The following is a 25277-nucleotide window of genomic DNA, read 5'->3' as shown; positions in this document are numbered from 1 at the left end:
TTTGTTTATTGTGTTTTTTTTTTTTTTTTGGTTGTGTCTTGTTGCTGCTGTTGTTTTTGTTTTCTGTTAAGATAGGAGTTTTTAGAAAAAAAAAAAAAAAGATAGGACTTTTTATTGGGACTCAGCCTGCGACGAGTCAGAGAATCCGAACTGCTGTTTTCACACAATTATACAAGGCAATCACTTAATCTTGTGTTTACTTACGATTGTTGTTTTTGTTGGGGGAAAAAAAATGTCTCACACCCCTTTCACACAAAAGCTCCGGGACGGTACACCATTCCATGGCGGTATCGTAAACATTTGCCTTTGAGGGTCAGTGTGAAAAGGGTTACGGAATCTTCCAGCCTTGCATCAGGAAACTAAAGCCCCTTTCACACAGGCGTCTCACTAAATTGTAGTTGTGAGAAAAGCTGCCATTCATCCGCCTTTTTCACGCAAGCCACTCAACAAGCACTTGAAGCGAAAATCTGGCACGGAATCTTTTGGCTCCGCATGGCGATCTGATGACCTCTTGCAGGGAAAACACACCTGAGCGGACAGAGGAGAAAAGATGGAGCTCATCTCCTCACCGCTTTACACACACGCGTTATCGCCCACATTTTACGCACGGGTGGCGAGGCGCAGGATTATTACCAGGAGGGGGGGGGTTATTGTGTTGCATGCTGGGAGTTTTTTGTGGCTTTGCCCAATGAACATCAAAGCAGGTTAAAAATAGAACGCCTGTCATCTCGCTTCACTTGGGATTGGTCGCGATGCGCGGTGCGCCCGCGGGCGACTTGTCGGCTGCCTTTTGCGCACTCGTGTCACACAAGCACTCCCACACACACAAATGTGAAACCCTCAGCAAGGCACTTTGACGTCGTCTCTTTGCAGCAGCTAGCCCGGCATTTAGCTGCCATTTTGCTGCATTTAGCCCCCATACCCCCAAAAGAATGAGTTGTGATTACACGCATGCTCATGCTAATGCAGACATCTCCATACGAAAGAGGACAACAATGGACGCGGCCGGCACGGCTCCGGCACTTACGGCATCGAAGGGGCTTAATCATTGTGATTACACACCTGCCTATTATTTCATCATGAGCGCAAGCTGACATGCAAGTCAGGGTCAAATTTGGAGTGTGCAAGCAAAGAGGTGGTGATTTTCAACTTTGTATGTATGAAATGTATATTTATTTTATAGCGATCTGGGTGTAATGAATAAATGATTCCCCAACAGTTAGCAACAGTTGGTTCAATAAAGCATCTTAAAAAAAGCAAAAAAAAACCAGTCACTGCACGCTAGATCCTGTCAAAAGTCAGTCCTTCAAAATGAAAGCACACAGTATAATAACAGTTTCATCGCACTTTCTTGGACCACATGGTGGTTTATTTAACAATCGGAATCAGGAAAAAAAACAAACTAAATAGTTTGAGGGCGACCACGCTTTTACTTTGAAGTTCTCCATTTTGACAGGATGTTACCCCGATGTTGTCCCAACCTGTTTGATTGTTGCTGATCTTTAGTTTGTTAATGGAATTGCATGCTAGTAGACCCCCCCCCCCCCCCTTTTTTTTGTTAATATATTTGTGTCTGGAACGGATTATTCGGATTGACATTATTTCCTGTGGAAAATATTATTTGGCATTTTGTACAATTCAGTTTTAGACTTCCTGGAATGGCTTAATAATAAAAACAAAAAACAATAACAAAAAAAAAAAAAAAAAAAAAAAAAAAAAAAAAAAAGGTTCCACTCTATAAGAATTTTGTTATGGTGGACTTTTTTTTTATTTTTTATTTATTTTTTGTTAATAGTATACCTTACACCAGTGGTGTCCAAACTCACTCCCCGAGGGCCAGAGTCCTGCAGATTTTGGATGTTTCTCTTCTCCAACACAGGGGGGGGTTAGTGCACCTCATTTTCCGTGTACTGAATGTTTCCCAGTGTTTCTGGGAGAATTTTTAGTGTTTGTTATTATTTTTTCTGTGTGCATCTTAATGGGCATCAATTATATGCAAATTTTGGCCATTTGTGGGCTGGGCAGGTCCCAATCCCAAAAGGAAATTTAAATAGATTGGATAGACATGTCCATCTTCTGATCTTATTGGTGATAATTTTTTTAAAAACTCACTGATCGGTGATCGGCTCCAAAATCCTGATTGTGTAACTCCCTCCTACAGTCGGGGTAAAAAGTTACCTGACAGGCCACCCACGTCCATCTTCTTCAGGTTCTTGGCCTCCAGGACCACCACGGTGAGTTTGCCGGCAGTGGGAACGTAGCGCAGGGAGAAGCAGATGTCGCCCAGCTTCTCTTGCTGTGGCAGAAAAAAAAAGCAGAGGACACTTTTTTTTGTGACATTTTTGTTTGGCGGCATGCCGTAAAATACAGAACGTGCCTTGATTCCATAAAGGTTGGGAAACACCGCGCCATAAAGAATCATTAGCGCGCGTTCCGGCAGGCAAGTCCCAAGCTGTTTATTGGCTTTTAATGAGCTGTAGCTGGCAACTTTGTCTATTTGTAATAAAAGCGTAGACATCATAAATCAAGCATGCATGGGTGTTCAGCAGCTAATGGCGGCGCCCACGGAGCAGAACCATAATAGAGATAAAGTGAAGCTCGCAAAAAGCGTTGGAGTTCATTTGACAACATTTTATTTCATAGAGAGAAAAAAAAAAAGTCCGACTAACAAGCTGAAGCTCGGCTCCATTAGATGCGATCATTAGCTACATGCTAATTGAAATGAATTGATTCAATCACTAAACATCGCAATAGGAAACCATGTTGCCGTAACAGATAACTGACAGACAAAGAGAGAAAATGGAGTCATGGGTGAATTTGGCCACACCCTGGACTGGTCGCCAGCCAATCACAGGCCACATGAATTCAAATAAGGATTCGGATTGACATTCACACAATTTCGAGTCTTCAGTGCATGTTTTGGGGATGTGGAAGGAAGTTGAAACTGCACAGGAAGGCAGCAGGAGTAATTCGAACCCAGAACATGCCAGCCACTTAATGAACGTGCTGTCTTGGGACAATAGATTTGTGTTTTCTTTCAACAAACAAACACAAAAAAACTTGCCCGCTCTCCTGCAAATTGCCGAAATGCTTCCAGGCGTCGGCCTTCAACTTAAAACGTGGCGGCAAGGTCACCTGGTACTGTCGCAATTAACCTTTAAATGGAGCAACAGTGGCGCTAAGAAGCAGGTTGCCGTGGCAACGTGCGAGGGTTCACCATGACATTTAGCGTGAAAAGTGAATCTCCTGAACTGTTTGGCGGGTATTAATTGAAGGGGAAAGCGTGGACGTGTAATTAAGCGGCATTTGGCGCTCACCTCTTCTTTCTCGGCACTCTGCAGGTCTCGCCACTCCTCCGTGACGTGGCTGAAGTCCACCTTGTTCATGGGCACCTTGATGTCGCCGATGGCGTCGTGTTTGGAGAAGCGGTCAAAGTCGTACACCGTCATCACCAGCGTCTTCCCGCCTAGCTCCACGTAGGGAACCTGACCGCAAAATCACAATGGCATGAGTACAGTGCGCATTTGTGGTGCTGAGCCAGACCAGGGGCGGAGCTACGTGGTGGGCATCAGGTCACTCCCACATCAACAGGAAGATTTTTGTTAATAAAAATAAATGAAATAATTAATAATTATAACAAAAAAAAAATTGTTTTTTATAACTTAAAAAAACAAAAAACAAAAAATCTCATGTACGAAAAAACATGATTTCTGCTGGTATTATCAAATCTAATTTAATGCTTTTTAATGCAACTTAAAACTAAATGTCCACGTTGCACTGCTTATAAACACACATACGCATGCACACATATTGCATATACTTATATATTAGGACCCTCAGTCATTTACAATTTTAATCGTAAATAATTGCATGATTTTCATTTTGATTAACTCACGATAATCATAAATTAATTGAACGTTATACTTATTCTGAATGTACAATAAAATATATATTTTAAGTTTTTCATACTTATGCTTATTAACTCATTTGCTCCCAATAACGTATAAATACGTTTTTTATGTTTTAATTGTCCCAAAGACGTATTTATACGTTTATTTTTATTTGCTTTTTTAATGCCAAAGCATACAGAAGGCTTTGATGCAGTCTCTCAACTGCAAAGAACGGTTGCAGAAATGGTACTTATTACACAAACGGTCAGCAGGTGGCAGCAGAGCAAAGGAGATCAACCAGGGCCATCTAGAAAAAAAGCTAAATTACTTACAATTTTAAATAGATTTGTGAAAATTGATGAAACTTAGCTATATTCTAATGTTAATTGTTGCAAAACGGAAACAGTAGAAATATACTTTTTTTTCCTGATGAAAGAAGAGACTCAGTCAAAATCCAGTAAAACAGCCGGGAGGGAATGGGATTGCTTCTGTGAAAATGGCTGGGAGTGAATGAGTTAAGGTCATTTAAGGCCTTAATTTTAGCAAAATCCGTTTAATGAGTTTTAATGCTTTTTAAAGACCGGCGGAATAAAATAAATTTGCTTTTAAAAAACAAAAACTAAGTGAATCTACTTTTACAAAACTAACTAAAACTAAGTACAATTAGAGCGTAAATGTTTCTTTTTCAGTCTGTTTTCTGTCTTTGGCAGTTAATTTATTACATCAGATTTTAAATGTGATTTTTAATTTTTGTAAGTATTTTTTCGCCTGGTATTACAGGACAGCCATAAGCCAGAAGAAGGAAGGTAGAAGGAAGTTGTGGTCCTTTTACTGTGTCGCCTAGAAGGGACGTCATCTGGTGACAGCCAATCAAAAAGTGCCACTAGGTGACAGCCGTGCTGGCGTTTAGCTGTCACACTCAGCCCAAAACGCGACGCATCCCGCGACAAAATTGGGAAAAAAAGGTTGCAAGCACAAAGTTTCCTTGGCGCAGAGCAAAAGCCTCGCATCCGTGACGGCGTGGGCTCAGCATCTGCCGCGCGGGCGTGTGATCTGTTTTGTCAGGAGCTTGTTAATGCGCCAGCTGGCTGCTGTCTGCGAACCTTACCCCGCATGAAAATGGAATGTCGAGAAGAAAAAATAAATAAAAAAAGATCAGGAAACCCCAGCGGGGAACGTTACCTTGAAGGTGAACTGCTCGTTGAAGACGGGGTTGAGGGTCTTGCGGTGGACTTTGGTCTCGAACTTCTTCTTCTTGTCGGGCAGCAGGTAGACTTTGACGTACGGGTCCGACGTGCCGCCCATGTCCATGGCGGGAAGCTCGGCCGCCTGGATGATCCCCACCATGAGCTGAGGGCAGGAGAGAGACAAAACTTGTCATCCCGGATGGTTACAAGAACATGTGGAAATGATTTGCTTGGAGGATGATTTCAACGTAATGCCAATGCTGGAACGCTTTTTTTTTTTAAAGCCATTTCTTTGCATTTTTGCTTTATATAGTGACACCTTGACTTCATAAGTTGAAGTGCTGTATGTGTGCTTTTAAGGTGTGTGGCTTAGTAAGGGACATCAGCAACTTTGCTCCGTGTGAGCGTCTGGATATGAATTTCGGCCTGTTGTAGTTCCTTGTGTTTTCATTTTTTATTTGTGCGTTTGACTGTTTGTCTTGTTTATTGACAGCTGGAAGAGCATCACAAGCAGTGCACTCCTGTAGGAGCTGCTGTCGACCTCAGCTTACATCCAGAAACCCACACACAGGTCCCGCCTCTTTAAAAAGTAAGTACAGTAACAGCATACTTTTTATTGAGGTGTGTTTTTGTAAGTTTGAGACAGAGAGAGAAAGAGAGAGTGACCCCGGGTTTACACCGGATGCGGTTGCGGTGCGGTTGCGGTGCGTTCCGGCGACGCAAGCAATTAGATTCCATTCATTCGAATGGTGCAGTTTACACCGCTTGCGTGTGCGTTGCGTGTCGACCGCGTCTCAGCTGCGGCGTGCCGCAGCCCTTCCGCAAGGATAGACCTATTTTCTATTTTTTCCGGACGCCGCAGCGGTAGGCCTCCGGCAAATGGCAAGCTAGCACAAAACACATCGAGCGGGACAGGAAGACCGACGCAGTTTCAAAATAGATTTCAGGTTACCTTTCAAGATAAAACACTCGCCAGCTCCTATTTCGCAAGCATGTTAGCAAAATGTGATGTGGGCGTAGACGGGCCTGGAGTTAATGTGCGAGGTGCTCATTCACGGTTTAGACACCAGCGAACATGGACGAGGAGAGGTTTATATTGGAGGTAGAAAGCCACAAAATAACAAAAGTCCACCCATCTTTCTGCTTCTCTGTTGAGCACAGACTTTCTGTGTGCTTGTCGTTGTTTTTAATGCCACATGATCGCGCGCGGTCACGCGAGACACGGCGGGAAGTGGTCGGCGACGGAGCTGCCGGACCGCAGCTGTGCGGAGCCGGTGTGGATTGGCCAAAAAATTGACGCATCCAGAGCACGCAGTCAAGACGCACTGCACCGCAGCCGCACCGCACACGCAACCGGTGTAAACCCGGGGTGAGTGAGTTTGTGTGTTTTTTTTTCATGTTCTCTCTATATGACAGATTTCACCTATTGTAGCGCCTATTGTACCTATTGTATCTGTATTTAGCAGGTCGCGGCGGCGTGTCGGTCCGGAGACAAGGCCGATAATTGTCAAGTGCACCGGGCGGTCAGGCGGTCCGATTGACCTGCCAATCATTGCCCCCGTGAGGGGCGACCGAGCTGCTTAGTCAATCAACTTCCCATCAGGCGGCCATCAAGATCCTGGAAGCCTACCAGGGTGGGGAGTAAAAAAAATAAAAATCGGGGACCGATCTGACGGGAAAATCAATCCTGGAGCTTTTGAGCGAGCTTGCCGACAAACTTGTCCGCAATTAGCCTTTAACGATAGCATGGTAGGGGGTTGATTTTTACTCTCGCCATTGAAAATATATCAAAACCCAACTCCATGTGACCTCGGCACACAGCACTTGTAATCACACCTGTCACACGTGGCCCTGTTTGCACATCTGCTCCGTTGTTTGCGCAGCTCTCCAGCCCGCGAAGCGCTTCAGCTGAACTGGCTTAACTGCACCGTTGCATCATCAGCCGGCTCAACCGTGGCCGCTCACTCCCACAACGTTAACAGATAAAAAGCCTTCAAAACAAATGTACACTGTCACACCACGGTTGGGAATCACTACTCTATGTGGCGACTCTGGGGTGTGAAAGAGATTAAAATTGTAATTTGAAGCCTAGTATAATACAGTATATGTCCCTCCATCAGGATACAGGTTACATTCCAGATCACCCCTGCAATAAGTGAAATCCACGCTATAGAAATAATCCATTTAAACGCTCCCCAGGCATGTTTGTATAGCATTTTTTAAAGGTCTTTAAAAAAACAACAAAAAAACATCAACAATCATAACCAAAGTCGGACTTTATCAAATGAAAGGATTTCAAGTTCAATATTCTTCAGCAAATAACATGCTGAGCTTGAAATACTTCCTGTTGTCACTCTTCTGCTTTCAAATTTAGTGTCAAACATAAGTTTGGTGCCATCTAGTGGCAGACAGTGGACATACACCTAAATAAACAGGCAGCAGAACAAAAAATCTGTTAGATAAGTATGCTGGACTTGGCCCTGGAAAACAAACGCCAAATCCGAATTTTACCATTTGAGTCAGAATGTGGCATATAACGTCATCATGTTTGGATGCCTCTTCTCCCTCTGGCTGATGTATCTATGTGGTGTAGTGCACAAGCCTGAAAGCTACGTATATGCTACATTTGAGAGGACACCATGAAGTAGTTTTGAGATTAAATTTTGGCTAGCTAATGCCTCAGTACATCCCAGTTTTGGCTAACGCCATCCTACCAACGGGAATATTTGGTGAACACCGTGATAACAGCAAACGAAAGGGAGTTTTCACTTCAAAATTTGACACCGGACTTGTGAGATGAACTAGCTTAGCACTAGCTAAGGTGAGGCTAGTAGCAACGTAGACGGATTTAAAATGGTTCCAAAGAGAAACATGTTTTGAGGTTAAAGCAAGTTATTATTAAACTAAAAAATTTAACCTGACCTTTATGTGTATTGATACGGTGACTGGTCATTTTTTAACTGCATACTGATTTTTTTGTGTGCTTCATTTGCCTTGTATGCAGGACCTTTCATCTCATTGGCTCCTCCGCGACTCCAGGGGGCAGCGATATTTGGGGCGGTGGACGGGATGAAAAATGGGAAGTGCATCCACTCTCGTCCGGATGCACACGGGGAGCTAAGAAAGCAATCGTCCGCGTCCATCGGGTGTTGAGCGAAATTGCCTGAGGATTACGAGGGAAGCGTCTCGGCGGAGCCTCCAGGCGACTGCGATAAACAGCTGCCTCCTCGGTGGCCATTGTAACGCGCCGTCCATTCATTACGCTTCAGCTGCGCTGCGTGCGACGCTTATTAGCGCCGCAATCACAGAGTGCTGGAAAATATGATTGTGTCCACATTAAAGGCCCTTTCTGTGAAATGACTCCATAATTTGTCATTGTGAAAGTAATCCTTGACTGAGCGCTAATGGTGTGTGTTCCTTTGACTTTTACAAGTGTCATTAAGCATTCCGCGCTCTTTTACTTCAGTGCTGACAAAGGCCACCAGTGAACAGTCATCTTGTGGAGACTCCTGGAGCAGGAGCACTCCACAAAGGAGATGAAGAGTTGTTCACACTTTTAATTTACAGTAGCTGGTTCGGCATTTGGGGTTGAGGTTTATGGAGGACCAAAACTGCCAAAATAAAAAAAAAGAAATAAATAGATGAAGTGAAGTTAATAATGGATATAAACATATAATTAAAAAATTAAATAAAAACAACTAATATGTACACATATATAACCCAAGAAAGGCTTTGGACAGCCCCCTCATTTGAATAACATTTCGTCCTGACAGAGCGTCTGCAGCATGAAATAAATAAATGTGACAGCAGAGCGTTTTTATTTATTGATTGATATTTAATTCTATTTATATATTTATTTTTGTTTTTATCTCCACATTTATTTGTACATATTTTTTTTTTGAATGTTTTTTTTTTTTTTTACTCTTATTTTGTTGTTTTTAATTTCCATTTATATTTATTTTTGTATTATTTTTTTATTATATTTTTTATATCCGTTTTTATTTTCACTTTTATTAATTTGTTTATTTATTCATTTATTATTATTTTTTTTTAATTTTGGCAGTTTTTTCCTCCATAGACATCGGTCTGATTGTCCACGTTCTGCATGAGATAGTGGAAGAAGGTTTTAAGTCAGAACTTTCAGAAGTGACTGTTTGTTTACTTGGTCATGTGATCGCATGCTCCAATAAAAGCCACATATGTGCGGAGGTGCGGAAGATGCCAGTGGACTACAAATGTTTGTTTCCAAGACCAAGACGAACTATCCTGCATCAAAGCTAATTGCGCTCAGCCGCGTTCATAACGGCGGAGTGAGCTCGTCCCATCGGGGCAGGACGACGCGTTCAGTCAGCGCGTCTCTTATCTGTCACACAACATCTGGCCGGCTGATGTCGGTCCTGCATCGTCTGCTTTTTAAAAGTCAGTCAGCGGAACCAAATAAAGCAGATGGAGATCTGCCGGGGGGATGTTTTTCAATCGGGCGGAAACAAACGAGAATACCAGACGGACCGGAACGGCGGAGCCTCGCTGGGAATTTCTGCAACCAAACAGCAGCTTTTGTTAAATAGTCTATTAGGGAGAAGTAATGAAACTTGATCATAATTCCTATTTTGGTGGTGGTGGTGGTGGAGGGGAGGGGCTACAATACAGTGCAACATCTCTGAGACTGAGTAGAAAAACTTGTTGTATTAAAACCAAAGGTCAGCATATCTTCAGCGGAATTTCCAACCATGAGATCACGATACTGATGTTGTCATAAAGATATTGGAGGTGCATGGTCATCACATAATTGCACACACAGGACAGTATCGGCATATCGATACTGTACGGTGACATCGCATACTTACGACAAAAACACCAAACAAACGACGGCGAGAGCTCGCAGGCTCCGGCGGTGTCTCACCGTGTTTTCGGTGAAATTGTAATCCAGCGAGTACTGTAATTTGCCCAGTTTCTGGTCCTCCTTGGGCTCGGCCTCTTTCTCCGTTTCCGTCAGACCTGTCTCGGCGTCCTCCTCATCCTTCAAGGCCTGGAGGAGACACCCACCAAGAGTCAGTGCCGCCTCGCCCGAGCGCCGGCGCCGCTCCCCGCTCCGCTGGCTCGCCGGACCGACTCCTGTAAAAGCTGCCGCTTGTTTTATGACGTTTGAAGGGTGGAGGAGGAGGAGGAGGAGGAAGAGGGGGTAGCAAGCACTAAAACACACAGCAGTTAAGACATGCTCCGAGATGCACTAAAGCCTCGCTCCCCTGATGGCGCGTCTGGAGGAAAGATGACAGGATGGTACCGTAGATGAGAGCAATGGGCAAGCATTGAGAAGACAAAGAAAGATGGAGACGCACAGAGAAGAAGAGAGAAAGAATCTTCTGGAAAGAGATCACAGTTGTCTTGGTGTCACTTCAAGTCAGATCAACCCTTTTGAGTGAGTAGCCTGGGTGGGTGAGGAGGATGCTGGGTTAGCAGGAGGTGGTGACGGTGGTAGGGGGAGTTGGCTACAACATGCGATTGAAGAGGCTCAAAAGTCATTCACTCAGCATCAAAAGTTGCCGTCCAAGAGATTTGATTCTTATTTTGAACTCATTTGGCATGCACAGCATTCTCTGTGGTGCTCCCGTGTCACCCCAACCCAATCCCGAGTATTTACACCCTCAAACATCAGCAACAGCATCATCGTCAGTGTCAGCTAAAAGCAGAGGTCCTCAATTTAGGGTTGGCAACGTTTTCACCAACACTTGGAAATTCACAGATTTACTCCACACTCTTCACTTTATTTGGACATTTTTGGGCAATCAACATGTTTTATGTGGAGAAACATTTGCAAGCGGCGACGAGTTTGAAAGCTTTTTATATTTAAAGCTGTTCTGATTGTATTTTTTGGAATCTTTTTGCTCACTTTACCATTTTCAGGCACTTTAGTGTACTTGAATATTTAAAGGTTAGAGTTACTTAACATTAGCATAAGTACTGTTTTAGTCAGTATGGTTTACTTAGAATAGCTTAACATACTACAGTGGTATACCTCTACTTACGAACGTCCCTTCATATGAAATTTTCAAGTTACGACATTCCTCAACAGGAAAATATTGCCTCGTTCCGAAAGAATTTTCAGGATACGAAAAGTAAAAAAAAATAGTATAGGCTGCTACTCGCAGCTCCCAGAGTTTCCTGAACGCAACATACTTACAGGTGCTCTGCCATTGGCTATTACCATAGCATACCGCAGGTGTGTAAAATAGATAATAGATATGTGTCTATGTAGCGTCCTCGTCATTCGCCCCTCGGGCCATGAGGTGTTCAGATAGTTTTAACTAAATGTATTCACTAACGGTTGATGCATTTGTGGAAAAAATCAAACAATTGGTGATTGATGAAGGTTTTAAGTTTTTAGTTTTTAATTGCGACGAGACGGGCCTTTTTTGGAAAAAGATGCCTCGACGTAGCTGAAGTTTCCATCAAGTTTCAGAATTTATTGAAAAGAATCACCCAGAAAAAGTGTTCACCATTCGGACGATCGCTCACTATGATGATGTTTGCCTTGGACATTTTCAAAGGATTGTTAAAAAAAACAAAAACATCCTTGGATCAGTTCTTTACAAAACACCAGAAAAAAATACACTTCTGAGAGAGAACATGAACCAAAGAGGGCAAAAAACGATGAGCACAGCAGTTGAAAAGGTAAATGACCATCATTTGTATTCTTTACTCTCTTCTTTGTTTTTTACATTATGCACAACTCTCATTTATTGTGCAATAATCAGACAAGGCCTTTAAGAACTTTCTTACAGATCCAATTAATTTCGTAAATAGAGGTACCACTGTATATGTAAGAAAAACAAAAAATGGTCATGTAAGGCGTATGTCTGTTCATATTAGTTTGGTTTGTTAATATATGAAATTATTTAGCAAATTTAGAAACAAAAATACTCATTTTTGTTTAGCTTGATCATTTTTATATTTAATAATATTGCTGTAACTTCACATTATTTGTTTTCTATTTTCGGTCACTTTAGGATTCCTGGTTCCCCCCCAAAATATAATAATAATAATAATAATAATAATAATAATAATAATAATAATAATAATAATAATAATAATAATAATAATAATAATAATAATAATAAATAGGAACGTTTTATTAGGTAACAGTAGATTTTTTAGTGAATTAAATTGCAAAATATATGACATTATAATGTTCCGAAAGATATTTTCTCCCTCTGGTTTAATTGAGGACCCCTGCCCTAAAGATTGGTCGCCATCCACCTGAACCCCTCCTCACTTATGCCAAATGCGCGATCCAAGCATCATGCCAGCAAATGGGTGCTTGCGTAAGTGCGTCCGTGGGAGGCCCGTTCTTTTGAGTCAATCGGCCAGTCCGCTCCAGTGAAAGCAAGAGGCTGAACAACGCTGATTGGTCTCTGGATTGGTCTCCCGCTTACAAAAAAAAAAGAGAAAAAATCCAATTGACACTCAGATGGATTTGTCGGTTGGGTTGTGTTGAAAATGCGGGAGACTCTGCAACCAATCGGTGTCGCTCAGTCCTGTGACTATCTTATCATACGTGTAGTATATATGTGCATATGCAGCATGTACGCACATATATACAGTAAGATCAACATGTAGTGTATGCATATTTACACATATTTGGGCTCAGCGGGAGTTAGGTTGTCATCAAGAGGCTATCAGAAAACGATCAAAACATCAGAGCAGCAGGCTTAAGAAAATCCAACAGCAATTGGGAAACCTACCGCCAGTGACCATCCCGCAAAGTCATCAGACACAACACAGATAAGGAGGACATAGAAGGAAGAAACACAAATTAAAACAACCACACACAGGAGTCAACAGGAGCAACACCGCGAGAAATGATTTTCAGCAATATATAACCCAGCGGAATGTTGTTTTTTATTTTCGGCCAATAAACAATGAAGACATGTTGTCAGTGATAGGGTTAGCGCGCTAACTGTTAGCATTCAAAGTCGGATTGAATTTGTCATTTCTCGGGGTGTGTGCCACGTCATTACCTCATTAGGTCCTCATTAGACAAAACCAAAAAGATCACAGAAATCTGAAAATAATCATTTGAATCATTTTAAATAAAACAAAAAAAACAAAAACAAAAATACAGCCATTTTATGAACATCTTACAAGGAGAGCTAATGTGTTAGCTGTGTTCAGAATAATAGCAGATTCCAACTAAATATAATCATTTATCACTTTGGAGATTTTGAGATGGACTCTCTTTTATGCTAATCATCTGAGCACAACTGTCACTTTCCATGTGTTTTTACACTATCAAAATGTAAGGAATGTTGCGGTCACTTGTCAATCTTCAACCATTGTGCCGACGGGCCGTTACCTCGGTTTTGGCCCCGTCCTTGACGTCCTTCATGTTGATGGCGTTTTTGCCTTTGTCCTTGCCCTTCTTCTTGTTTTTCTTTTTGAAGATCCACTTTTTGCACACGCAGAAGCAGCATGCCAGCACCAGGATGATGGCCACGAAGGCGATGGACACGATGGCCCACGACGGCACTGCGGAGACAACAGATGCCGTATCGGATATGAACCTCAAAATGGCCGCCGGCGGGTTTACTTCTGACAGGTTGTGTCAAAACAGCATCAGTACGGTTCAGGCTGAGCGTGTTTAATGAGATTAGGACCTCCTCCTGAGCCACTGTGCGATTAACGTCGCTTGTTAAACGCAAATCACACGTGCACGCGTCCTACAAGTGGAGCATATTGATGCTTGCGAGTTGTGCAGCCAAGTGCGGATGAGGAAGACGAGGAGGTGGACTTTTTACTTTTCAGTAAGCGCTTAATCAAAGTCGCAAAAAATAAAATACTGCTGTTGACAGTTGAAGTACAAAAGAAGAAAAGTGCATTTTGCTGGGAGGAGAGTTTTTTTTTTTTTTTTCTTTTTTTTGGGGGAGATGAGTGGTGGGTACTGTGGAAGAATCAATGGCCTGTTGACAAAAAATCAATAAGTTCTTTCTTCCAGAGAGAAAATAATAGTTGATGCTCTAAAATGACTCCAGCGTGTATGAATGCTTTGGGCCACGCATCACAACAATCATTCTTATATTCACGTCCATGTCAAAATTGATCAGTAATGCATATATTTGTGGAGACTCTGGTCAAGTTGTAGTTTACAATTTTAAGAATGTGCAGAATTTCACAAATTACTTCATGTTAAAGATTATAAAGTGAAAAGAAAAATGCAATGAGCTGTCACCATCTTATAAATGCAATTCTGCCATCTAGTGGCAGTAAAATGACCTCAACACAAATGCTTATCACACTCGTTTTTTACGGTACCGTATATCTCAATGTTATGAATTATTTTGAAATTTCTGTATCGTTGACTATAAGATGCAGCCATATTTCTATTAGTTTAATATTTTGTCCACTTTTATGTTAACAATAGTGTGAAAACTTTAAAATTTAAAGGGATACTTCACTTATTTAGGCGATTATAACAATACAAAGTTAATATTTTGTCTATAATTAATTTGATACTTTCATTATTTTGCACATACACTTAATACCTTTAAAAGCACTTTTTGCAACTTGGTGTCGACTGAAAATGACATCACAAGGGCGCAGCTCAGCTTGTGAATGTCACATGACCAAACCTAGAAAACAGGAGAGCTGTGATTGGTTACCTGAGCCTTTATGATGTCAATTTCAGTCGACAGCAAGTTGCAAAATGTGTTTTTAAACTTACTAATCGTGCATGAAAAATAATGAAAATCTCAACTTTATTATAGGCAAAATATTAATGTTTGACTGGCAAAAATGTCTAAATAAGTGAAGTATCCCTTTAAAAAAGAAACATTTAGAAAAGATCTAAAATTTGCGATTAATCGTGAGTTAAATATTGAAGTCATGCGATCAATTACATTAAAAAAATCGTTTGACGCCCCTAATATATATGCTTGGTCTGTCTCTTGTCCACTAAAGGGTTAAAGATCCAAAATACAAGACTGAATGGGTTGCCTGCGATTGACTGGCAACCAGGTCAGAGTGTACCCCGCCTACTGCCCGAAACCGGCTGGGATAGGCTCCAGCACGCCTGCAACCATTGTGAGGAGCAAGCGGCTAAGAAAATGGATGGATGGATGGATGGATGGGTTGCCAGGTTGAGGGGGGAAAAACAGTCCTTGGTAAAAGACGAAATGAAAGTCCCTTTTGGAGCTGTCCCATGCTAATTGTGATACGAGAGCGCCGTTCCGGATGCTGCTTATCGTCTTCATCGAGCACACGTCAGCCAATGAGAAGCACTTGGTTGTTCCTTAATTAAAGCAAGCTCGAGTCCCAGAAAGCAATAAAAGCCTCCCCTAATTAACGACATTGTGCCAGTGTCTTCTCTCCAGAGAAAAATAGCACAAAAGGGAGAGAGCGGGGGAAATAAAAGGCGTGATATTTTAAGCCCTTCAACTGCTTATCTGTCGTTACGCCGAGATTTGGGGGGGGGGGGGGGGGGGGCGACCTAGACGACGTAAAAAATGTCCAACCAGCAAGCTTCAAATAGCTCCAGATTTTTCCACAATTCATCCTGGGAGGAATTAATTGAACAATGTTTATTATTGTGCTTGCTTTTTTGACTTGCACTTGACAACCATAAGTGTAACATATCTTGTAAAAATACAAAGGATTGTGCTACTTTCCTATTATCCCTTTTATTAAATATTTGACTCTGTCATATAGGTACTCTCAAACTTCCACTAATGTAATTATCAATTCGGACATACAGTAGCTTGTAATGTTACCCTGACAAATAAAAGGCTTACAATACCGACTACTTCATAAAAAAAAATTTTAACCATCTCCATGTAGCCCCGTTTATCCCATGTGTCAGTAGTATCCTGCCATCAGGTGGTCAAGATGTGAACACCAGATGGAGCAGCACGATTTAAATTCAAATGAAGCAAAACTGTGCAAAAACTATTGAATTCTTTACATTCTAATATGTCAGTAGTAGTACTGTATGTTTTAAGCAGTAATCTATTTGATATTTAAAAAAAAAAAGAAAAACGAAAAAGATTACAAAGTGAATTTGTCATGACTGGGTCATGCCAGGGTTAAGTTTGGGTCATGCAAGGCTTATGTTTGGGTCATGACCATGAGGTCAAGTGTCTGTTTTGAACTGATGTAACCATCATCTGGTTTCAACTGGAAAAACGCTATGTGATGTCAAGAGCTATGTGATGTCAAGAATCTTTAATCTCTTTACTTGGTCAACAGCCAATCAGATAATTCCATGTCAGTCCTGTTACAGCCAATCCGATCAATTCACTGTCTGTTTAAGCCAAACCTAGAAGTGTGTGTTTGTCAGATTATTACCTCGGTTCCTCTGTGCATCTCCACAGCCCAATGGGGCTTGACGTCTCGTGATTCCCGATGCATTCTCATTGTTTCTCGTCTAGTCAAGTTAGTTCTATGCCTCTCGATGTTATACGAATAAAGAGTTAAAATCTTGTGTCTGCGGTTTTGGCATCCAACCTCAGAACATTACAGAATTGAACGTGCTGGTGGTCACGTACTGATGATCTGATACAGTAAATGTAATTCAAAGTGAGTGTCTTCCATCCACCACACTGAACTAATCCAATATGACAGAAGACTGTTGTCTCAATTAACCTTCGCCGTTTCTTCTTGTTATGACGACCGGGAGCGGTAGGGCATCCGTGCCCTCGTCTTCCGCCCGCTCCTGCCGGGTTTGCTTGTTTAAGCAAGCAACATGGAGGCTGGGCGCGTGACACGCACGTCCTTCATGGGAAGAAAAAATTTTGAAGATACGGCAAATAATACTTTCCAAACAAGCTAATTCTCATGCCTTTTCTCTGTGGAATGGCATTGTTCTGCCGTGAATGCTATCAGACGCCCGACACGGCGGATATGACAATCACGAGCAACATGTACTATTAATAACTCTTTAGCTCTTGGCGTGTTATTTCCTGGAACTAAAAAGGTTCTTGTAGCCTATTGTGGTGTTGCTTTATGGCATGACATCCTTGGAATTTTTATGCAAATCAGCAGCAGAAATAAGTGCGTTATCAGTCAAACCAAAGCTATCAAAAGCAAGCGCCGAAACATATTCCAGGAACAACATTTAAGGGCTGCTTTCCGCCTAAAACGAGACACGAAGGAAACATTAGAACTACATTGCATTTGTTACCAACTTAAAAGATTGAGCATGCACTGTTCATTTATAGTCTGGACGTGTAGGATAAAAGAAAAGTCAATTTAAGGAGGATAAAAGGACTAAATTAAATTTTTCTTCAAAATTCAAGAAGTTTCTAAAAGTGAAACACTATGAATAGTTAACACTTCACTTTTTTCACATTTTGTTATGTGACAGCTTTATTCCGAAAATCATCTTATTCCTTTTCCCCTCAAAATTCAACACAGCACAATTGGTGTGAAATAGATTTTTGGGATTTAATTTAAAAAAAAAAACCATCATCCTTGATATGGTTCTACAGCTTAATATGATTAAATTTACAGTACATTCAGTTGACTGGGCAATCATCACAATTTGAGGTAATTGATGGAGGATGTAACATCACAAAATGCAAAACTAGTGAAGCACTGTATTGTCTTGCTTCCTTCACCTTCACAACGACCTCTAGAGCTGCGCCAGTGATCTTGATGGGAATTTGATTTTGGTAAACACACGCAGGATTTTCTCCGCGGGCACTATGAGATGTCCGTGTGCGTATTTGTAGAAAATTGGGCCACTACTCTTCCACAGGAGCTTCTCTCCCCGCGGTGAGAACGAGCCATTGGCTCGGGAGCCGGCGCTTGTTGCTATATTTATCCACATCGGGGCAGCGCTCCATGCCGGATGACGTGCTTGCAAGCACATGCGTGTATTTCACTCGATAACATGTTATGTGTGTGATTTCACTGGCAGGTGTGAATGCAATGTGCAACATTAAGACGCAGCTTGTACATTCTGGCAGGGGTTCTAACTATGGAAATCAGCCTTGTGACTGTAATAAGTAGTGCATTTAAATTTTTTTTAACTATTGAAATGTTCATTCATGTACAATGTTTTGTTGAACAAATAAAAACAAAATCAATCAATCAAAATACATTTTGTCTGTAACAGAAAAAATTTGAAGGGCATTAATTTACCTGAAATTGTTTAAAAAAATAAAAGAATACATAAATAAATAATAATAATAATAATAATAATAATAATAATAATAATAATAATAATAATAATAATAATAATAATAATAATAATAAATGAGATCTTCACTGCCACCTACTGTAGTGGATGTGTAATTGCACTTTATTGCAGTAGGACAATAAATAAATAAATACATAAATAAATAAATAAATAAAAGCTAAATTTGCGCTACGCCAAAATCTCAAGTATTATTCCAGACAGCTAATAATACAGCACCTCAAATTTCTCAACAAAAAAAAAAAATCAATCAAAAATTAATTTTGTCTGTAACAAAAAAAAATGAGGTGCATTAATTTTCCTGAAATTGTTTGAAAAAATAAATAAATTAATTAAAAAATATATTATAATAATAATAATACTACTACTAATAATAATAATAATAATAATAATAATAATTATTATTATTATTATTATATGAGAGCTCCACTGACACCTACTGTAGTGGATGTCTAATTGCACTTTATTGCAGTAGGGCAAAAATAAATAAATAAATAAATAAACAACAACAACAACAACAACAACAACAATAATAATAATAATAATAATAATAATAATAATAATAATAATAATAATAATAATAATAGTAAAATGAGATCTCCACTGACACCTAATGTAGTGGATGTGTAATTGCACTTTATTGTAGTAAGGCAAAAAATAAATAAATAAATAAATAAATAAATAAATAAATAAATAAATAAATAAATAAAAAGCTACATTTTGAGCCGCGCCAAAATCTCAAGTATTATTCCAGACAACACCTCAAATTAATCGCAGACATTGTTGGAATAATTGTCAAGAACAACTCACACGGGATCTTGTTGAGCTCGTTCATGAACTTGTTTTTGAGCTTGGAGAAGGCCTCGTCCTTGGGTCCGGCGCCGGGGCTGCCCGCCATGTTGGTGGTGTTGGACGATGAGGAAGAGGAGGAGGAGGAGGAAGCGGCGGTGGGCGCGGGGGCCGCCGCCAGCGCTTCCCTCCGACTCTCGTTCATCTTGTCGAGCCTGCGCCATAAAAACAGACAAAGACATCAGTTGTTTTTTTTCCCCCTGTTTCCTTCCTTCGGACAGATGCGTGTGGGGTTTGGTGAGGCGCGCCGGCATCTGCCAGCTAAGCCTGGACAAACATCCGCTGAGGCACGTGCAGTCACAACAAAAAGCTGTTCACGCTTTGCTTAAACGGGAGATTATTTATTAGCCCCGTGCGACGGCGGGCAATAAATGTCGGCGCCGCTTTCGGACTTAATTGAATTGAGTGTTTGCAAGTTGGCCCAAAAGGATGCCGTACTCTCGTCTCGGCACGCAACAGGTGCGTTTGTGTCAACAATACACGAATCAACACACATGAATACATGTGTAAAGATCATCTGGATCACAAGAGCCAAACAAGAGCGATTATAGGTAGTTTTGTTTTACGGCAAGTTTTCCAAGTTTATCGCCATGCTCCGCCCACGCAAAATTACAAAAAAAGAATACAAATTCCAGAGTTTAGTGTAGTCCCTCTGTCATGTATACAGCCTTCAAATTGGGTAGTAATTGTACGAAATCTCCAGGAGGAGTTCGGCTTTGTCGGGATCACTGGTAAAACGGCGAAAACAACCCGGAAATGTCTGCTTTGGAAAAATTCCTGTATATTTTCAGGCATGCCTCTTTTAGGATTTTTTTGTGGGTCTACTCTTCCTGGACAAGCCAAATCTTATGTTGCCAGGTGAAATAGATTTTGCGGGGAGAAACTGCAAAACTCCTTTTTAGAACTTAAAATGGCCATTTCAAACCAAAATGGTTTGGCGCAACGTCTTGAGACATTTTTGTTGGTCATCTAATGATAGACACGCACCCACCATCCCCCAAATCTCATGTTGCTAGGTCAAACAGGTTCCAGGGGCTGGGGGAAAAAAATCCATATAGTCCATCTTAAAATGGGTCAATCAGTCTAAAATGGCCACGTCAAACTACAGTAAAATGCCAGACAGACAAGTCAAACAAATCACCAAATCTCATGCTGTCAAGTTAAACAGAAAAAAAAAATTCAAGTAGTCCATCTTGAAAAACTGCTCTAAATGGGTAAAATACACCAAAAATGGCTGTTTCAGAGCAAAATGGAAGACTTCCTGTTTCTGTCTGTGGGTCTACTTGTGACAGACACACCCACCAAATCTCATGTTGCAGGTTTCAGAGTTTGAATTGTCAAAAAAAAAAATAATAAATAAAAAAAAATAGTCCTTGAAACTAAAGACTGCTTAAAGGGTCAAATGAGCCAAAACTGGCTGCTTCAAACAGTCTTTTAAGACATGGCTACTTGAGACTTATTTATGGGTCATGATAGACATGCCAACCAAATTTGATGTTTCCCAGTAAAACTGACTTTCTTTGGGGTTGAGTTTTTAAAGTCGTATTTTGATGAACAGATGAACACGCCCGTGTTCCGCGTTTCTTCCTACTTGACTCTTTGAAACGACAACAGTCAGAATACTTGAATATAAACAGTGTCACGCTATCTTTGCACCTTAATGACTCATCTCCCATTCGAGAAGCGCACGCCAACTTCCGAGATCCACTTCAGCTCGTTTCAGGGGAAAAAGCTGAAGCGGCATTGACCTTTACCGAGTGTGCTCATGTCTGTGTGGGAATATCATGCATACCATACATCTAATCCCCCACCCGCCCCGTGCGCTGCTTTGACAACCTAGAAGGGAAACAAGCACAAAATGGCCGCTTTTGCTCCCTGCGAGTCACTGCGGCACATCCGTTACACTCCACTGAAGTGTCACATTCGATGTTCCAGTGTACAAGGAAAAATACATATATTAAAAACTATTAATAATACAAATAAATCACCAAAAATATTTTTTAATTAAATTGCCTATTTTTATATATTATATGATATATTTATTTTAAAATAAAAATTTAATCCAAGTAAACAAAAAATACAAATACTAGTTTAATTCAAGCAATTCAACACAAGCTCGAATGGTATAAAAAATTAACATAAACAAATTAAAAAATGGTTTTAAAATATGTACTGTTGGTTGGACGTGCCCTTTCAAGGGGCATGTCCAAGTGAGTAATCTGGCTCTCCTTTCCCACGCGTGAGGGGCATTACAGTACCTTAAATCTCCCAAGTGATGGCTTTTAACGCAAAATATTTGGGGTACTCATCAGCTAAGGTACCACTGTATGCAATAAAAATATCAAATAAAATATACAACAGAATAGTGAAAGAATCCTCCTCATCAGAGGTAAACCTTCAACCCAATTACAGAGCCGCCAGATGGCCCAGCAGGTCCCCAAACGCAGCGCCAATGCTGGAAACAACACACTCTTCCCTTCTCTCTATCTGGGTCACTTCCCTGGCCGCTTACCTCGCTCTGCTACGTTGCCTCTATCATACCCTCAACCCCATCCAAAGAAAAAACATGCACATCTCTGCTTTTGAGACAAAAAAACATCACTGTATGAATACAAAAAGGTCCATCAAGTGAGAAGCAGCAACGTGGATCACATCTTTCTTGTAGTCTTCAATGAGTTAATCATGTAGTAAATCACCAATTAAAACCCTTTTATCAGTAATCATCTGCTAACTATCGACACATGTCAACTTAAATGAAAGCAGTGATGATGAATATTTCTTTTCACTTCATTTCCCATCCAAAGTCCCCTGGTAAATAAGTCACAAATGGCTGCTACAAACCAAAATGGCAGACTTCCTGCCTCTTTTCCAGAAGGCTTTTTCAGAATGTTTTTTTTTTTTGGGGGGGGCTACGCTTGCACACGGCCTACCAAATTTCACAGTGCTGTCAGAATAGCTTCAGGGGCTGAATTTTCAAAACATTTCATTAGTACAGCTCCTCTGACCCGAGTCTTCTGTCTTTAGAAGATCTGTGAAAATGAACATAAAATGGCCGCTTCAGATCAAATGGGAGACTTCCTGTCTCTTTTCAGGCACAACTTTTTTGTGGGTCTCCTCACAAAAGTTGACATTACTAAGTGAAACTGGCTCCAGGGGACGAATTTTCAAAACAAATTTCGTTCAGCTTTGACCTTTTGGATTTGACCATATTATTGCTTTTTTTTTTCCTGTCTCTTTTTTTTTTTTTTTTTTTTTTTTTTAATGCCATGCTTTATCTACATGCAAAGACAAAAACACAAAATTCTCACAATTTAGCCAGACCCATACATGCTTCAAATTTGTTAGCAATTGGACAAAATCTTCAAACAATCCACAGAAAAGACCGAAATGACTCAAAAAATGGCCTATTCAAACCAAAATGGCAGGACCTAAAGTATCACAATATAGCATTTTTCTTAAAATTGCATGAAATTAATGACAATAACCAATACCTTGACATAAGGCCCAATACAGTATGTGATATTGTTACTGGCCCATCCCTATCAATAACCATCTGGCCACCTGCTCACCGTTTATGTTCGATAAAACGTCCCAATACTTTTGTCAACGTAGCATAAATACAGCAGGGCTTAATTGGGCCAGAATCAATAACGTGGATCGATAAGGAGCACACAGACCGGAGGCAGACGTGTTTTATTTGAATGTATGAGGTCGGCCTCATATTCCCTGAGCGGCCGTGAAAATCACGCTAATAAAGTTTGATTGCCTGCAAGCGCGTTGCCGTGACGCCGCTGATGATCACTTCAACATCGCTCGCAGGTTTCATTACGCTCCCCGGCTCGGGAATCGGGTACTTCTCACAAATCCCGGATAAACCAATAATAATCAGTGCGAGGACACTTGTTGGGGTCCAAAGGGAACGGCAACAGTTTAATTACGATGGTGTCGAGTCAAAGGAGGCGGTGATGTTTGGTGGGGGGTTTTTCTTGTCTTGTCAGGTCCAGATTTTTGCTTTATTTCTACACAATCAAGCAGGTGTTGGCAGGGTTGCAGTTCAATTTGGGATTCAAAAGATGACATAGAATTGTGTAGAATAACAGGTGACTGGTGAAGCAACAAAAACAGTCCAGTGATTGGAATGCAAGGGCTAGAAGCTAGTTTATAGGTACTATGAATGATTGAGTTTGTCAGGAAAAAATGCTGCCCAGTTCTATAGAACAACAACAGCAAAGTTCAGATAGATAGAGCTATATAGATTGTGACGGTTGTGAAACAAAACGACACTGCACCACAAACTGTAAGAGAAGTAACAACACACTAGCTGATGTTTTGTTTCAAAAAATTCGTGTGTATCTTGCTCCAGGCTAGCCTTGTGACTTTGTCTTGATGGTTCCAATAATAATGTGATTGCGAAAGCCAATCTCCACCTGCCTGACTCTCACATTAGACGAATGGCATTTGATTTAACAACATGTTCGATTGCCGACTTGGCCCAGAGTTAGAAGCCAAACGCATGTAAACGTGCGCCGGGTCACTCTCGTAGAAAAGAAGTCAATCTGCCGCCATCTCGAAGCCAATCGTAGCAAACAATGTACAAGTAAGAGCCAAATGTCAATGACTCTGCGGGGGCTACAGTTGGTGTAAAAGGCGTGGTTGGCGAACCGACGCGGTAATTTGCGACTGTCAGTCACAAGCGGGTTGCCGCCCGGCTGCAGACACGTGTCACCAGCGGCGGGGCGCGTCTTTAGAAATATAATAAAGCGCTTCGTGACCGTCGGCTGCGGCGGCAGATAAGAGGAAGGAAGTGGCTTCCTCCGCCTTGTCCTGCTCGGCCTCTTTACTCACCTGCAGCCAATCTCCGAGGGTAATGGAAGTGGAAAAAAAGTTATTAACCCCGCTTTGCCGCCCGGCTGCGACAGCTCTATTAAGGCCGCAGCTCAAAGATTTCCCCACATTTTCAATTACGTCTTCCAAAAGCATCACAAAGCTAAGTAGAGGGAAGAAAGGAGCGGGCCGCGAGTCTTATCGCCCTTCTCTTGTTCCTGCGGCGGCACACGCTCCCGCTCGGAATGCTGGAGGGGACGACCGGTCCATTTATATGACAGACAAGGCACCCCGCGGAAAATGGGTCGGCCATTCAGGGTCGGAATGAAGTGTACCCAAATCAATAAGAGGGTGTGACAAAATGGAGGTAAAAAATATCCATGAATTGCAGTCCGCTTTTGGCTTGCGGAATAAGTTGGTCGCTTTATTCGTCTTTATTGTCAATAGGTGTAAACAGTTCTCAGTGCCAGTGAAACTACAGGTAGTTAAAACCCAGATCTTATATAATTGAATATTACTTCAGTGATAAGGACAAAATAATCCCTGTGAAAATATGCCATCAGCTGACAATCCTAACCCCCTAACCCACGACAAGAGAATCGAGTGAAGACTAGAGATTAGACACACATTAGCCAATTCCGTCCATCAAATGTTGACAGATGGGCCGACGTTGACCTGAGTTCGGACCCGGCTGTATGCTCCCATGGTGAGGACCAACAAGGCAGCACCCCCGGGGGGAATTGTCCTCAGTTTGGCGCAGGAGGCCAGGTCGCAGGCCGGAGTCGGCGGGGTAACAGGAGACGTTTGCTCAACCTCCGCCTCGCCGCGGGCCACATCTGCCCGGCAACCGGTGGCAGGGAGAAAGCAGTGGGATTAAGTCTTTTCAAGGGTGAACCATTGCTATTCCAGACTGCTTTTTAACCTCCTGACGGGATCTTCTCCAGATGTGGCGAACTGGGGAGCCGCCGGCGGGGGACTACCGTGATGCGATGTGACAAATCTCTGCGGTATTCTCATGTCACCGCCAACCTTTCCCCCCTCTTCCACATGGAAGAAAACAAGCACGTTTGTGGGCATGTGGACTCAGAAGCAATGCCTCACGGATTAGATTCTCCTCAGTTGCCGCCGCCCCACTTTGCGCTCGCCACCCACCTCTTCTCACCTCGCCATGCGGTCCCCCCGTCGAGCTCGGCGACGCGTTTCGGAACAGTTTTTGAGAGACATGGCAAATCGTTACGAACGTGTTTTGCTTTCCTGAAACAAGTTTTACCCTGAACCACCAATGACTGGACAAAAAATGCTAACGTCATCGAGTGGAGGTTCAATTTGAAATCTAAT

At 41.6% G+C, this 25277-nt stretch overlaps 1 protein-coding gene across 2 annotated transcripts in view; it reads right to left on the bottom strand.

The window, feature by feature from the left end:
- Window positions 1–25277, bottom strand: part of syt1a (synaptotagmin Ia) — a 90313-nt gene that overhangs the window by 814 nt on the left and 64222 nt on the right. The window contains exons 4-9 of one of the 2 annotated variants that reach the window (XM_077499704.1): window positions 19077–19270; window positions 13431–13603; window positions 9981–10106; window positions 5073–5240; window positions 3318–3485; window positions 2179–2296 (exon numbers count right to left, since the gene is read on the bottom strand). In XM_077499704.1, the coding sequence (XP_077355830.1) occupies window positions 2179–2296; window positions 3318–3485; window positions 5073–5240; window positions 9981–10106; window positions 13431–13603; window positions 19077–19260 (937 nt within the window). In that variant the 5' untranslated portion in view covers window positions 19261–19270. The remainder of the gene's footprint in view (window positions 1–2178; window positions 2297–3317; window positions 3486–5072; window positions 5241–9980; window positions 10107–13430; window positions 13604–19076; window positions 19271–25277) is intronic. The other variant, XM_077499705.1, reaches the window with a different exon arrangement.

The sequence above is a fragment of the Festucalex cinctus genome, chromosome 16 (genome assembly GCF_051991245.1).
Source record: "Festucalex cinctus isolate MCC-2025b chromosome 16, RoL_Fcin_1.0, whole genome shotgun sequence".
NCBI lineage: Eukaryota > Metazoa > Chordata > Actinopteri > Syngnathiformes > Syngnathidae > Festucalex > Festucalex cinctus.
Note: the sequence above shows the minus strand (reverse complement) of the source record. Positions and strands in the feature narration are given on the sequence as shown.